The 15,657-nt window shown below is 57.6% G+C and overlaps 1 protein-coding gene and 1 long non-coding RNA gene across 2 annotated transcripts; one reads left to right on the forward strand and one right to left on the reverse strand.

Annotated features, from left to right (window-relative positions):
- Nucleotides 1-3,938: 3,938 nt before the first annotated feature.
- LOC123392921 lies at nucleotides 3,939-6,176 on the reverse strand. The gene is made up of 2 exons (XR_006607628.1): nucleotides 5,981-6,176; nucleotides 3,939-5,138 (listed from the first exon to the last, which is right to left on the reverse strand). It is a non-coding gene; the product is annotated as an uncharacterized LOC123392921 (long non-coding RNA).
- A 34-nt stretch (nucleotides 6,177-6,210) lies between these two features.
- On the forward strand, nucleotides 6,211-15,009 carry TEKT1 (tektin 1). The gene is made up of 8 exons (XM_004760502.3): nucleotides 6,211-6,322; nucleotides 7,292-7,498; nucleotides 9,232-9,397; nucleotides 11,139-11,267; nucleotides 11,590-11,733; nucleotides 12,131-12,353; nucleotides 14,245-14,441; nucleotides 14,744-15,009. The coding sequence occupies exons 2-8, from the start codon at nucleotides 7,309-7,311 to the stop codon at nucleotides 14,949-14,951; spliced, it is 1,257 nt and encodes a 418-aa protein (XP_004760559.1). The 5' UTR covers nucleotides 6,211-6,322; nucleotides 7,292-7,308; the 3' UTR covers nucleotides 14,952-15,009.
- The last annotated feature ends 648 nt before the right edge of the window (nucleotides 15,010-15,657 follow it).

A 15,657-nucleotide genomic window follows, 5' to 3' on the forward strand; every position in this document is an offset into this window, starting at 1 on the left:
GCCCAGAGGTAGCGCGGACGTAGGACCAAGCCCCAGCTCCAACCCCTGCCCTGCGCAGCTTGGCCTCGGCCAGGGGCTCCGCCTGTCCCCGCAGACGCAGCGGCGGTGGCATGGGGAGCATGGGGCAGCCCGGCTTGCAGTTCAGGGGCTGGCTGGCTGCAACTTTCCCCGGCCTCCCCTGCCCACCCTCGCGTGGGCTCGTTCATTCAGCACGACTGCGACTGCGCGGGACAGCGGGACGAGGGGCGGGTGAGGCTCTCAAAGGGCTGAGCAGAGGAAATGCGATCCGGTTGACTTGCTTGTGGCCTCCCAGGCCTCTTAGCAACAGCAGCACAGTCCCGGGGAGAGGCCCCCCTCCTCAAGGCTCTCGGTCTAAAGACACGTCCCCGGGAGTCGCTCTGTCACACGGATGCCCCCGCAGGCCAGCGTGGTCTTGGAGCCTGGCTGCGCTCCAGCAGGTCCCCCACAGATCTCTCTAGCCTGGCCTGGCCAGCTCAGGGCTCCCACACCTGCTCGGGCGTCCCCATGGCGGCCCCTTGTGGAGGGACAGGGTCCTTGCCTCAAGGCCTGGTTCCGTTTATTACGCAGAGCTCGGGCTGTCTGAACTTATCGCCGATCTGTATTTTTCACTAAACACTTCTAAAAATCACTTGTTATCTCATTTTTTAAAAGATTGATTGATTGATTTATGTGATAGACAGAGATCACAAGCAGGCGGAGAGGCAGGCAGAGAGAGAAAGGGGGAAGCAGGCTCCCCTCTGAGCAGGGAGCCCGATGTGGGGATCGATCCCAGGACCCTGAGACCATGACCTGAGCCAAAGGCAGAGGCTTAAGCCAAAGGCAGAGGCTTAACCCACTGAGCCACCCAGGACCCCCTCATTATCTCATTTCAATGCTTGGAACTAGGAGGCTTGGTCTTCCCATCTGAGATGCTAGCTGCTGTGCTGCTGGGTTCAGAGGGCCGCTTTCATGGGAGTCCACGGCCACACTGGTGCTGTGGGGAGGGCAGGCCTCCCTTGGACACAGAACAACCGTCCTGCATGGGGTAGCAGCTAGGACTCAGAGAGACTGCCTGAAATCTCCGCTGTGTGCTGGGCTCAGCCCCCTTTCCCCAGCTGGGTGTGCTGACGAAGCTGGGGCGGCGTGGGGGGTTGGTCAGAAGAGGCCAGTGGGAGATCTGCCACTTTAGCATAAGGACTATTTTGAGCTGAAAGTCACTGGGCATCAGCAGGTCAGGAAAAGTTCTTCGCTTTCCCCTTATCTGCCTAAAAGCAGGTTGTCAGTCTTCCTTTGAAAGAGGTGCCCCGGGCAGGTAAAGGGGATTGTTATCACGAGATTGGGGGTCACACCAAGATGAATCTGCATCAACTATCAGTTGGTGCAGTTAAGGACGATCAATAAATAGTCCTTATTGTCTATTGGTCCCCCCATATATTTTAGTTACTTTCTCAATAATTTATAGCCTTTTCTTAAAATGGCACTAAGCCCCCAAGTCAAGCTGCTTCTTTGAGTTTTTCTTCCTTGTTGTGAAGCTCCCATGCATGTAAAAGCATTAACATTAATAAAAATGGTATGCCTGTTCTCCTGCTGCTGTCTTTGCCTGTTTAATTTGCAGGTCTCCGGGCACTGTACATAGGAGGATACATGTTTCCTCTCCTTCAGCCCCAGGTGTGGAGTTGATTGTGACAAGGGCAGAAGGTGGGTCGGGGCAGCCTTTGCCCCACCCTCCAGGGGCACATCTTGCCACTGGGTCAGCCCTTGAATGGCACTACTTTACTAGGTTCAACAGCTTTAGCCACGGCACCCCACAAATGGCCGAAGACAAGAAACCAACCATACAAAGAGTCTAGTGCACACTTGGCCCCACATCATCTTGACTTTCAAGCGGCTTGAGGTGCTCTATGAAATGTTAATCCTCTGGGGTGAAATCCAAGCCACTTTATCCTCAGAGCCCCCAGGGCCAGCGATGGCGGTGAGCCGGGAGGCACGACGTTTCTTCTCCTAGAGCACAAGGGATCTATTCAACACGCTCACCGCTGCAGGACAAAAAACTATTCTTGTTCCAGATCAACGGAGGGAACGGTCCAAGGGCGAAGACAATTTGAGGCTTATGTCCTGTTTCCTGTGCAAAAGTGAGCCCCGAGGGGAGACCTCTGGTGGGACACAGCAGGCACCTGCGAAGATGCAGCGCTTCCAACACCTCAGTTCTTCTGCAGCTGGGGGTGGGAACCCACAGGTGGACAAGTGCCCCTGGGGGGCTCGCTGCACAGGGCTGCCCACATTCCAGAAATACTTGAAGGCTTCTCAAGATTCGGTAGCATGCACCGTTAAAAATACCAAGAGCACGGGGGTGCCGGGGTGGGTCAGTGGGCTAAGCCTCTGCCTTTGGCTCAGGTCATGGTCTCAGGGTCCTGAGATCGAGCCCCGCATTGGACTCTCTGCTCAGCGGGGAGTCTGCCTCCCCTGCCTCTCTGCCTGCTTGTGATCTCTCTCTCTCTGTTAGATAAATAAATAAAATCTTAAAAAAAAAAAAAAACCCAAAAACCAAAACACTACCAGGAGCGTAAGGCCAGACTCTTGAAGGTGAAGGTTCACTCTTGTGGTGAAGGAGAACAAACACATCCATATTTAACAACTCCACGGTCAACATGTAACGGAACTCACGATGAATGACATCGTTTTTTACCATGCAATAGGAATTTTAAACCATCTCTTAGAGCTCCCATGATCAGGTTGGGCTGCCCAAGCTTCTGCAGAAGGCCTGGCTGGCCCCTCTACCCACCATGGTCCTTCGTCTTCTGGAAACTGGGTCTTTAGATCTGAACAGTCGATAACCTCCTCATCCAGAACAGAGACAGGCGCTGTGTCCGGATGTACTCTGTGCTCTTAGGGACCCGTTCTTTATAAACTCTGTTAAATACACAATTTATGTGGGGAAAGAATGCCCTTCAAGAAAAGAAAGCCCTCACACTACTTTTCCTGGAAAATTCTGGTATTTTCATTAGGAAATGCCATATAGTGTAAGCATGTTTTGTTTTTTCTCTTTAATTTTTTGGAACTCATTTATTTAAATAAGATCGCTGAATGGTTATTTTGTTCTAGAAGTCCTTCTCAGTATGAGCCAGACTTGCATCTTTAAACCAATTTTGTGAATGTAATACATGCTGATTATGTGTTATATACTTTCCTATGACCGATGTAAGATGAAATAATGTCAAAACAATGATTTTTGGGGTGCCTGGGTGGCTCAGTCGGTGAAGCGTCTGCCTCTGGCTCAGGTCATGATCCTGGGGTCCTGGGATTGAGCCCTATGTTGGGCTCCTTGCTTAGTGGGGAGCCTGCTTCTCCCTCTCCCTCTGCTGCTCCTTCTGCTTGCTTATTCTCTCTCTCAAATAAATAAAGCCTTAGGAAAAAAAAGAAAAGAAAAAAAGCTCTGCTCAGTAATCCCTTCTTAATGAAAGACACTTTTAGGTGTCGCTCTGGGCTTCTGTCGTGCCCTCCTTCTCAGGTCCAAAACGAGGAATGTGGTCAGAGAGAAGTGACAAGGTCAAGGGTTATTGGCAGAGGCAGGAGCAGAAGGTCCCTGCCCTGTCTACACCCCTGTGGCCCCAGGGCTCCTGCCACTCTCCTCAGCAGTTCATGTCAGCTTTGTGGAGGGCCTGGCGAAGTGTGCTATGATCGAAAGCTCTGGTTGTGGCTGTTTGGGTGCTGCAAAGCCGTCCTTCTCCATTAAAGTCATCACCCCCCTCTGGTGTGGGAAGATTACATGCCATTTTGGACTACAGATAAACTGGAACAAGTCCGGAGGAGAGAGGGTGGGAGGGAAGCTTAGAAATGCCATCACCCCATAGAAGGGTGAAGGAGCCAGAGGAGCCAGCCTGCGGACTCCTTGGGGGAGAAAGGGCACGTGTTTTTGAATACATCAAGGTAACTCATGCTTAGGGAAACCAGATTTATTCTGTACGGCTCAAGACGTCAACTAGTTTCCGTGCGTGGAAACTACCGGAATGCTTCTGCAGCACAGCAGCCCCGGGAAGGACCGCCTGGGAAGGTGATGAGGTCCCCGTCGCAGGCTTGTTCAAGCACCAGGCAGCCTCTGGTTGCAGCAGAGGGTGCTCACATCAGGCCGCTTCAGACATGTTCCTTGCAACTCCGAGCATCGGATTCTCTCCAGAGGTGTTTCAAAATCTGAAAAGAAAACCTATGGATTGAAAACCCCCATACTGCTTCCCCGAGGTCTTTCATGGCAAATGAAATTAAGGGGAGTAGAGCTCCAGCGCCGTGCACACGACGTGGCTGGAAACTCTGAGGTCTGAAACGCACAGCAGAGCAGAAGGCACCGGGTCAGAACAGCGGCAGTGGCGCCGCCCGAAGAACCGCAGCTCCGGGGCCTCCCACGGTCCTCCTGCCCAGTGGTTCCTCGTAACTGGAATTCACACATGTGTGAGATGACGCACGGTTACTGTCTATGCTACCAGGGACACTAGCTTTCCCCCTGTGACAGTCCTTTTCTAAAATAATAATGCTTACTGGTGAAAATGAGTGCCTTTGAGTAACTTTACAGGTGGGTCCCTGACGCACGGCTGGGTCGGTAATTAAGAAGTTGGCACCAGAATGACTTAGATTGGGGGAACACAGCTTTATCCGACCAACGGAAATCTCCAACTCACAGAGAGCTTCCGTGCCCCTAACCCTGAACATTCCCGCTGCCTAAGGTCTGGTGGCTGGCCAGCTGGGCAGATGCTAAGCTTGGTGCCAGGGGGTGAGTCCCTGCCTGCAGCCCTGCGCCAGGTGCTCGGGCTCAGTCCTGGGCTGGCTTGCCTGTAGGACATGAGTTTTTTCTCTGGAAAAGATTTTCAGGTACTGCAGTTACACCGGACTCCAGAGTAAATGGCAGACGGAGAGGTCGTTCTCCTTCCTTCCTGCTGAAGCACCGGAGCTGCAGCCGCGTCCGAGTGAGGCCTGCAGAGCACGGTCCATCCGTGGAGACGCCCGTGGTCGCTCCATTCCAGACCGTGCCCGGTGCTTGGTACCCGGTGCTCGGTGCTCCGGGAGGTCTCAAGCGTCTTCTCCCAGCGCTCCCACCCCGTGGGGCAGGGCGAGGTTACTGTGCACCCCGACGCAGACACGGCGGTAACCTGCGGTCATAAGCCACAGAGCTGGTGTCACTACTTTTGCCCATTCCACCGTTTCCAACAGTTCCACGAAGCCTGCGGACCTGCAAATCCGGGACGCCCCGGGGCGGGGGGCCTCGGGCCTGGCGGGCTCCCCAGGACACGCACCCTCCTGCTGCCCAAGTGCGGGAGCCCTGCGCACTCAGGAGCCGCGTGACCCCAGCCCCGTTCCCGCGCGCAGCGTCCCTCCGGGTCAGGGACAGACACTGAAGCTCCTAACCCGGACCCCGACTGCTGCAAGGCGCTGCACGCTCCTTAAGTAGCGGCCCCGCAGGGGGCGGGGATATGAATATGCAACACCAGCTTCCCTGCAGGCCATGGGACAGGCAGCACTTAATATTCAGGACGCTCTGCGGGGCTCGCTGGCACTCCGACGCCTCGGGAGACCTAGGGGCGGTCCTCACGAGGCCAAGCCTCCCCTGATTGGTTGTCCTTAGAGGGGAGCTGGGTTCCCATTGGCTGCTTTAAAGCGGTGACGCGGCCCGTCCTTGGGGCGGGAGATTTGAAAGCCCATTTCCCGGATTTCGGGCTGTGCGCACAACGGCCGCCCCGCTGTCCCCCAGTGGGAAGTTCCTTCATTTTCTCCGTCGGAGACGCACGGGTCCCACAGCCCTAGCGCACTCCCGGCGCCGCGCTCTCACTCCGGGTCCGGACAGCTGCTCCTGACCCCGGACCCCGACGGCTGACCCCCGACCCCGGACCGCGGCCCCCGACCCCGACCCCGGACTCCGACCCCGACCCCGGACTCCGACCCCCGATCCCCGCCCGCCACCGCCCGGCCTCTCGCTTCTCCCGCCGCGCCGGACCGGTGGTCCCGTGTCCAGGCTCAGCCCACTGAGCCCCGCGGGTGCCGCGCGTCCGGGCTCGGGGCCGTGGTCGCCGTCCCCTGCCTGGTGTCTCGCGCGGGCGTGGGCGGCGGGCACCGCCGGGTCCCCAGTCTGCCGCCCCGGCCGCCGAGAGGCCGCAGGGTCGCGCCTGCGCAGAGCCGCCGGCCCGGCCCCGCCCCCTTCGCCCAGGGGACGCGTCCCCGGTTGCCACGGAGACGCGCGGGTTAGAAACCAGCGGTTCTGCTCGAGCTGCTGCTGGGGTGCGGTGGGGTGCGGGCGCGGCCGGCGAGCGTGTGGTCCGCGGTTCCCGCAGGCGCTGCGGTGAGTGCAGGCCGCCCACCGCCCAGCCCCCGGCCTGGGCTCCCTGCCAGCCCCCGCCGGCCTCCTCTCCACCCCGCGGGTGCTGCTCCGGGGCATTCTGAGCCCGCACTCGGAGGGCCGTGGGGGTGTGGAAGCCCCGCCGCCCTGAGGGCCGTGGGCGGTCAGCTGTCCCCGGGGGGCTGCGCGCAAGCAGGTGGGGTGGTGCAGAGCAGGTGCGGTGGGGTGGAAAGCAGGTTCCCTGGCGAGAAGATGGCAGGTGCGGTGGGGTGGGCAGCAGGGGGTACCCAACCACACACAGCGCAGGCCGCCTTCTGGCTTTTCTTTGTCCTGCAGAGGGTTCGTATCCCCTGCTGAGTGGGCTCCATACCCAGCTCTGAGTGTACAGATACCACACACGATCGTTCATTCAGAATTGTGGCTGGGTTCCTCTGTGCACAGGATGTCCTAAAAGTGAATGCTGCCTAGGCCCAGCCTTTCTGATGATTTTCTGACACATTTTTAAATGTGTGCCTGTGGTCACCAAAAGACACATCTGAGATTGGCATTCTCACAACAGCCCCGCACAGGAACCCAAATATCAGCACGGAGTAGATATGGGTGGGCGTGGTGTAGTCACCGTGTCCTGCAGAAAGACCACAGCTGCAGACCGCAGCTCTGTGGGCAATGGGACAAATCTTACAGACATGACATTGAGTGGAGGGGTCAGATATAAGAGAACACACTGGGTGATTCTGTTTCCATGAAGCCCCCAAATTCCAAAACTACATTCTAGTGGTTGTGCTGTGGGAGCCCGGTGGGAGGCCAGTGAGAGAAGGAAGCTGAGGTCAGGCTACACGGATGGTTCCTTCTGTGTGTAGAAGGTGGTGAATGCACCTTTGGGAATGTATGTCACACTCGAATAAAAATGGACGTAAAAAAAGGACCAAGTGCTTTCGATGAAACTCAACAAGTGTCTGTCTTTGTGACCAGGACTTTGGAAAGCCATTATGGCCAAACTGCTCCAACCTCCCCCCAAGTTCCTGCCCTCAGAGTGGCAGGTCGCTAACAAGAACCAGTACCACAGAGCAGAGGCCCAGCGGTCCCGGTCCGAACGCCTGGTGGCAGAGAGCCAGAGGCTTGTGGATGAGATTGAAAAGACCACGAGGAAGTCTCAAAGCGATGTGGACAAGAAACTAGGTAAGATGCGCCACTTGCTGCCTTTGTGCCCACACCTGGATGCCACAGGGAGGTGTGGCCACGGTGCCGTTCCGTTCCATGGTCAGGAGAGGAGTGATGGAGTATCTTGAAATACTGGGGGAAAGTGTGCGTTCTTCTGGTTCTGTCTCTGAGCTCACTGCCCTAAGACAGAGGACGCTAACCTCGCCTGCTTTGCAGCCTCCCTTGTTCATTCTCTTACTGATCTGACACCCTTACTGGACATCTAAGAGATGCCTGGGCTGTCCGTTCACTCTGGACAGTCAAGTTGCAAACCTAGACCTTGCAGAAAGAGGTCCTAGTTGGCACGCGAAGCTTGTAGCCTCAAACATAACCAAGCAAGGGTCAGAGATATTGGAGGGGCGCCTCTAACATGACAGACACCCGGACAGACCCACACATATGGCAGAAGAAAAGATGAGCCATAAAATATTCAGGAAATTTGGAGAAGACACTGCACGTAGGAAACAGACTCTTGAAGACCGCTCGGGGATGAGAAAGCATCCTTGGGGATTAAAATCATGAGTGTACAGTCTGCAAAACTCAGAAGAAGGGAAGGGGTGAGCGCAGGAGAATGTGATGGCGAGGAAGGGGGCGGTGGCAGGTGCGAAGCTGAGGGGGTTCCAGAACCTGCGACCATCATCAGCAAGCGGGAGGGAGGGTGGGAGGAGGAAGCTCTCCAGGGCAGAGGTCCCGGAAAGAAGCAAACCCAGCGGGTTCCTTGATGGGGCCGAACATGCGGGGGTGTTTGCAGCTCTGGCAGAACGTCCAAGGAAACAGTCCTGCGTCTCTGGAACGTGAAACAAAGACATGACTACCAGCCCCTCTAAAACCAGAAAATCCCACGAGAGGAGAAATAGATGGCAGCGCGCCCCACAGCCCAGATATAGACCCCATTTACGCATTTACGATCTTGTAAGCAAGCTGTTCTGTCGCAAGACGGCGATGCAGCCCCACAGGGAAGACGGGGCAGTGAGAGCGTGCTGTCCCAGAGCAGATCCTGGCTTTCAGTCACAGGGAACTGGTAGATATCGTCTAAACTGATCATGAGTGAGGAGCAGTGTGAGCACAGGCCAGAAGAAATTCCGGAAGTGTCTAGAACGTGATTGCTCCTGGGTTACCTGGGGGACTCTGACGGCCATGCCTCGGACTCTCTTGGTTTTGGCTCAGGTCATGATCTCAGGGTCATGGGATCGAGCCCCGTGTTGGACTCTGTGCTCAGTAGGGAGTGTGCTTGAGATTCTCTCTCCCTTTCCCTCTGCCCCTCCCTCCCTCAACCTCTAAAATAAGGAAATAAATCTTTTTTTTTTTTTTTTTTTTTAATGCATTGCTTCCAGAAAGCGGGAGTGGGTAGGGACAGGTCAGAGAGCTGCAACACTTGGGTGGGTTGACTTTTCAAACAACGTATGTCTAGATCTTTGATAAAATTTAAAGTTATTAAAAACAGTGGCTTTTAAAGCCTTAGAGTCAACCCTTATGGGTGACGGTTGCATTAATTCATGGGCGATGGTTGCATTAACTGGATGGTGGTCTTGTAAGAAGAGATGCCCTCCCGCCGTCCCCTAATCAGCACTTACAAGATGAAAGGGCCCCCGCAAAAAGAACGCAGCTGGGGTGGTTTGAGGGTGGTCTTTACGTTTCTGATCCCAGAAATGGCAGCACGGGGAGTGGGCAGACGTGTGTGTGATGCCGTGTGCTTTCTCCTTGCACCTCAGAACAGAGGCTCGAGGAAGTCCGGTTCTGGAAGAAGGAGCTGGACGACAAGCTCGAGCAGCTGGTGTACATCACAGAGGACCTGCTCACGTACCAGACCAGACTGGTGAACGCCCTGGAGAGCATGAAGGAGCCCCTGCATATCAACCAGATGTGCCTGGAGTACAGGTGGGAGTCACTGCCGTGGGGTCCCGCTGCTGGGGACAAAGTGCAGCTGCGCCAGGTGCTGGGTCCCGGTGAGGCTGTGGAGCCCGTGTTTGGAGCCCGCCGTGCTGGGCAGCGGAAGGAGCTCTTCACACCTTCACTTAAATGTAGGTTGGGACTCGGTTTGGCTGCAGAGACTTGGAACACTGTAAACTAAGGCTGAATTGAGGTAGGGCCATGCTCTGTCCCTCACAGTTAGGGGATCTGCAGGAAGTCAGCGTGGGGCTGACGTGGTGTGGGTCTTCACTCCCCGGGTGACTCTGTGACTCCAGATGGCAGCCAGAGCTCCAGCCCTCCCCTCCATGCTCCAGCAAGTAGGAATAATTGGGTTTGCTAGTCCCCGTTGGCCCGTGCAGCCCTTTGACGGGCGCTTAGTCACGGGGCCACACCCGCAGAAACGGCCCTCGAGGACAGGTTCCCAGGGGACAAGTCTGCGCCAGTATGCAGAGCCTCACTGGAGCACTTTGGAACCCAGGGAGCCCTGTGCGTTGTCCTTTCCCTCCTTCAAGTCCTGTGAGTGGGACGTTCTAGGAGGAAGGACGCAGGTCCCCCTCCCCCTGCTCTCTGTCACAGCTCCCCCCCTACTCCGCGCGCCCAGGGCCTCTTGTGGCTGCCAATACAGGCCCCTACATGTCCAGTGCCCCCGCACACTGGCTGCTGGGAGAACGATTTCAGACGCAGGTTTCTACGGGTCATTCTGGGGGCCCAGAACTCTTTCCCTGCGACGCTGGAGCTGTAGTTCCTTGGTCTGGCCACTGAGGTTCGAGGTTTGTCAGGACCTAGCAGACTGAGCCCATGACCTCTCTGGGCCACACCTCACGCCCAGCAACCCGTGGTGCCCAGGTGTGCAGTTACCTGCTGCTTCCTGAACCTGAGGCGGCTCCCTCTTCCTGGGAAGAGCAGCCCCCTCCAGCAGATGCGGGATCTGTGAATCCCAGGGAAGGAGCAGGTGTGCACAGAGCCCGCCACTGGCTGCTCAAGTTCACACCCAGGGTGGTTGTGGGGGGCGGGGGTGTTGGGAGGGTGTTGGTGCTGCTGCCGCGAGCCAGGGAGGCACCATCTGTGCCTCCCCTGTTCCTTGCCACAACCCTGCGAAGGTGGAAAGAGTATCCCCATTTCACGGGAGAGGAAGCCTCCCCAGACCTCACCCTGGGGCGGGCAGGGGGTGGGGGAGGAGCCTTCCTGCCAGGCACTGCCCTGCAGGGTGGAGGAGTCAGGTGGTGATAGGTCCCTCCGGGGTTAAGAGCACGTGACCCCAACTGAATTACCTCCTCCCCTTGACTCCAGAGGGAAGCTGGGTATCGTGGTGGCCCCCGAAGTGGGGTGAGCGCCCGGCGGGGGAGAGTGGATGTTGCCTCATTTCCGCTGTAGAGCACCTTTCTGGGTTCAAATCCTTGGCAAACATCAGGATGAGCTCCTGTTTCCAGGAAAGAAACCCACGTGTTCACAATTCTGAGGCAAACGAACATGCCCAGTGACAGGTCAGAAGGAACAGCCTCCCAGAGTCACGGCCAAGTGAAGGGGAAGTGCGTCTGGCATTTTTCTGAGCAGGTGACCAGCGGCCCATGGATCTTGGCTCCCTGAGTTCTGGATATTTTGACATCTCACAGCCAGGCCTCCTGCTGGGTCGAGTCCCCCACAAACCCCTCTAAGTGGAGTCAGCGCCCCAGCAGGCACTCTGTGACCAGCCCCTCCTCTCGGCCAGGGAGAAGCGGGTGGGCATCGACCTGGTGCATGACGTGGTGGAGCAGGAGCTGATGAAGGAGGCCGAGATCATCCGCGGGGTCATGGCCCTGCTGACCCGCACCCTGGAGGAGGTGTCTGAGCAGATCAGGTGCGGCTGTGTGCCCGTCCATGGCTCCCCACGGCCCATCCAGGATGGAGCCTGGGACAGGATGCAACCCGCGGTGTGAGGCCCATGTGACAGCGGCGGGCTGGCCATTGGCGGGGGGGGCGGGCACGGTTGGAGTTACCAGACAGTGAACTGGAGCCCTTTCCTGCTGGGGCTCGGACCCTCCCATCAGAAGGGTCAGGAAGATGTAGGTGGGTTGGTTAAGCCGTCACCCAGTGTCTGGGGCTGTGGGGGGGGGGCTGGGCCGAAGGAAGCAGGTGCCGCATCCTGCACCAGACCTGGCACCCCTCGCTTCTCCCTGCAGGCTGAACCGCTCGGCCAAGTACAACCTGGAGAAGGACTTGAAGGACAAGTTTGTGGCCCTGACCATCGACGACATCTGCTTCTCCCTCAACAACAACTCCCCACACATCCACTACTCGGAGAAGGCCGTGAGGGTCGAGCCACAGTGAGTGGGTCCCTCCTTGTGTACCGGGCAGAGGGCAGCCCGCGGGTCATTCTGACACAGTGCTGAGTGCCCTGGGGTCCCCCTTTGGGAGCGTCTGATGTCAAATCCCTATAAACCTTGAGAATTGGTTCGCCTGCCTGTCGTGTTTTCAGATATCCCGAGGGCAAGCTGGTAGTTCCCGGGCTCCCCTTCCCACGGCCCCCACTCAGGGGAGGAGGTGGCACGGCTACAGGGACCAGGAGGTGGACCGAGCCCAGGGTCCCCACACTTCCTGCGCCCGGCCGAGGAGAAAAACCTCGGCGCCAGCACAGACTTCTGGGACCCTGTCCCTGTCTCCCCTGCCCACCCTGTCCCACAGCCCAGGCGCGCCTTGAGCAACTGATGGCTTCCCTTGCAGCTCCGTGAGTCTGGAAGACTGGCTGGACTTCTCCAACAACAATGTGGAGAAGGCCGACAGGCAGAGGAACAACTCGCTGGCCTTGAAGGCCCTGGTGGACCGGATCCTGTCGCAGACGGCCAGTGACCTGCACAGGCAGTGTGACGTGGTGGACATGGCGTTCAGGAATGGGCTGCAGGAGACCAAGGCTGCCAGGGACCAGCTGGCCGCCCACCTGGCCAAGGTGAGCTTGCTGGAGGGGGAGCTGCTGGCCTGGGCCGCCGGCCCTGGGCCTTGTGCTCCTGGGTGGACGGGGGGAGGTGCACTCATGGCTCCCCATTCACAGCAGGGCATGGGACCCGAGGGGACTTCACCCCACCCTGCGTGACATGTGGCCAGGGGGATGGAGAGTGTTGACATTCCTTGAGTCAGCTAGGTACCGCCAGCTTCCGCGAACCCCCCACTGGCTCAGGATTCTGGCTCCTTGTGCCTCTCCATTCCCAGGGGTGTGCCAGGAAACTGGCATTCAGGAAACAAGTCACAAGGCAAGACCCTGAACTTTAGCCTTGGCAGGTTTCCATGGCGTGGACGCAACCATCACGGCCGGCTCCGAGCTGCCTGTTTAACGTGGGCTGGCCAGGTGTGGAACAGCTAGGCCACGGGAGCCAGCGGCCTGGGTCCTGAGCACAGGCGGTGGGTTCAGGGGGAGACGGGGGCAGGAGGGGCAGACAGGGGCGGCCGCACAGCGCAGTCCTGAGGACTGGACACAGCCCGGGGCGCCGTTCACCGTCTCCAGCAGTACTTTGCAAAAGGTGGAAGGACTTAGGTGAAATGAAAAACCATTGCTCTAGTGTGTTCAAAGTGTCCGTAACAAACGATGTCGCTCACGTTCATTTTTAAAACTGGGTGTTCAGGACCCGACGTGTATGCACTCCAGCCCGTCTGGTTTGGGGCTGGTGGAAGGTGGCGCTGCCCGGGTGGGTGGCCTTGCTCTGTGGAGACCCCGATGCAGTTCTAGAGCAAAGCCTCTCTCTGGTCAACGTGGGGCCAGAAGAGAGCAGGCCGAGAAGGCCAGCCCCCAAGGCAATGGTGGGTGACCCCGTTTCATCTTTGGAGGCATATTTGTTTCCTTATTGGGTGAAAAGGAAAAGTTCAGACAACCAAATGCAACATGTGGGCTTCCTTTGGATTCTAATGTGAACAAACCAACTCTTTAAAAAAATATGGGGGGATGCCTGGCTGGCTCAGTGGGTTAAGCCTCTGCCTTTGGCTCAGGTCATGGTCTCAGGGTTCTGGGGTCGAGCCCCACATCAGGCTCCCTGCTCAGTGGGGAGCCTGCTTCTCCCTGTCCCTCTGCTGCTCCTTTGCTTGTCCTTACTGTCTCTCAAATAAATAAATAAAATCTTTAAAAAATATATGGGACAATCAGGGAAATTTGAATACTATAAGATATAATGTGATAGTAAAGAATTATTTTTTGGGTGTAATAAAGATATTGTAGTTAGGTTAAAAGAAAAGAGACCTTTTCTTTTAAAAACATGTATTTGACAATTCAAGACTAATGCAGTATAATATCTGGGATTTACAGATAATCGAGCTGACGGACAGGGTTGGGATGGGGGAGAACCTGCTGTGTATTGACCGTTGGTTGGGTTGATGAGGGGCACATGAGGGGCAGTAGCCTCTCTAGTTCCATCGGCATCTGGAAATTTCCATGATGCAAAGTTAAAACTGCAAAAGCTTAAGGAAGAAATAAAAATTTAAGCTACTTAAATATTAATCTAAAAACCCAAGTAATTTCTGAGTGATCTTTTCTGTGCACAAAGCCACCATCAGAGAAACCCCAGAAACCACTCAGAGAGACTCTTCAGGCTTCTGGGGGTGGAACTCAGGCCAGCGGCTGCTTCCAGGGAGGGGCGAGGCAACAGTGGCCAGTCATTCCATTCCACCTGCGAGGTTCTGGGGCGGGGGCAGCCCCTTGGTCCCCAGCAGTCACAGCTGCAGGGGCGAGAGGTCAGGCATGTTGTGGGGGTCCCCGCTGGGCTGAGTGGGAGTCCCCTGTCGCCACCTGACGTGATCACCGCAGACCGAGCGTGAGCGCCACCAGCCTTCCCCTCCTCCAATCCCTCCTCAAGGTCATGGAAGAGATCGCTTGCCAGGAGAAGAACATCACGGTCCTCGAGAAGGCCATCCTTGACCAAGAGGGGCCTGCCAAGGTGGCTCACACGCGCCTGGAGACCAGAACCCACCGGCCGAACGTGGAGCTGTGCCGCGACGTGGCGCAGTACCGGCTGCTCAGGGAGGTGGGCGAGATCGCCCACAATGTGGCCAGGTAGGTGGCTTGTGTGGGGAGCCTGCCAGCAGGCAGACAACATCTACACCCTCACAGGACCTGCTTCCCCAGGGCAGGCTTCCCTAACTGCGGCCACGCAGAAAGCGGGTCCCTAGCTACACTTTTCTAGAGCCCCGATCCAGACGTTTAGGTAAGAATGCACCATTCTGAAGGTTGGGGGCTCTCTTGGGTTTTCTGCCTGTGGCCCCCAGTTTGAAGTCTGCCTAGAGGCGGAGAGGGAGGGGCAGGTGTCCACAGTCCATCCCAGAGAGAAGTCAGCGTCCTGTCTCTCTCCCCCGCAGACTGAAGGATGCCTTGGGCCAGGCCCAGGCGGAGCTGCAGGGCCTGCACCGCAGGCAGCTGGCCCTGCAGGAGGAGATCCAGGTCAAGGACAACACCATCTATATCGACGAGGTGCTGTGCACCCACATGAGGAAGTCCATCCCCCTGCGGGACGGCGGCGACCAGGGCCAGCAGGCGGGGGGCTTGCAGCCCGATGCTGTCTGCTGACACCCCCATGGGGCCCACGCCGATCAAACCAATCGATTAAACTGGGTCACGATCCGGAGCTTGGCTCTCATTTCAGGGAGGTGGGGCTCGGGCCTGGTGGGGGGTGTAGTGCTGGTTCGAGGGTCACCCGTCTCCCCGCACCTCCAGAGGACAGACTTGCAGCCTGGGGAGCAGTCCCTTCTGGACCTTCTGGACCTTCTGGACCCCGTGGGTCTGGATCCCTCTTGAGACTTGCCATCTCCCTCCTCATCACAGGCACGGGACATCCCTTGGCTGCTGTCCTCCGTCTTCCCTAGGAAACCGGCAGGGCGGGTGCTGCGGACGCAGACCCCACCCACTCGGAGTCTTACAGAGCTTAGATGAGAGCCCACCTGCCCCTGCAGGCCTCTTGGGGCTCATCTCTGCTGGAGAAGTGAAGTGGACACATGGGCCAGAGGCCGTCCAGCCCCCAGGAATCGGCCGAGCGGTGGGGCCTGAGGGGCGGGTGGGCCTGGCGGTGGCCGTGGGGAATCGTGGGGTACGGGGGTGGGGCAGCGCTCCCTGTTCTCCGTTGGCAGGGGCACCCGTGGGCCATGCCAGCTGCAGGGTGGGGACAGCAGGCTGGGAGGGGCGTACTGTTGGGGGGGCTTCCTTCAGCCTCAGGAGGGCACGGGGACGGCTTCCGCAGACCGATGCCCTCCTGAGCGTAAACAGAGAGGGCGAGTCT

This window comes from Mustela putorius, unplaced genomic scaffold, assembly GCF_011764305.1.
Source record: "Mustela putorius furo isolate JIRA1106 unplaced genomic scaffold, ASM1176430v1.1 tig00000695_pilon_pilon_pilon, whole genome shotgun sequence".
Classification (NCBI taxonomy): domain Eukaryota; kingdom Metazoa; phylum Chordata; class Mammalia; order Carnivora; family Mustelidae; genus Mustela; species Mustela putorius.

What these genes read in the sequence shown, in the direction of transcription:
- TEKT1 (XM_004760502.3), top strand. Translation starts at nt 7,309, where the DNA reads ATGGCCAAACTGCTCCAACCTCCCCCCAAGTTCCTGCCCTCAGAGTGG. An exon ending in CAGATGTGCCTGGAGTACAG is followed by an intron (nt 9,398 to 11,138) that starts GTGGGAGTCACT and finishes CCTCTCGGCCAG; the next exon opens with GGAGAAGCGGGTGGGCATCG. An exon ending in ATCGCCCACAATGTGGCCAG is followed by an intron (nt 14,442 to 14,743) that starts GTAGGTGGCTTG and finishes TCTCCCCCGCAG; the next exon opens with ACTGAAGGATGCCTTGGGCC.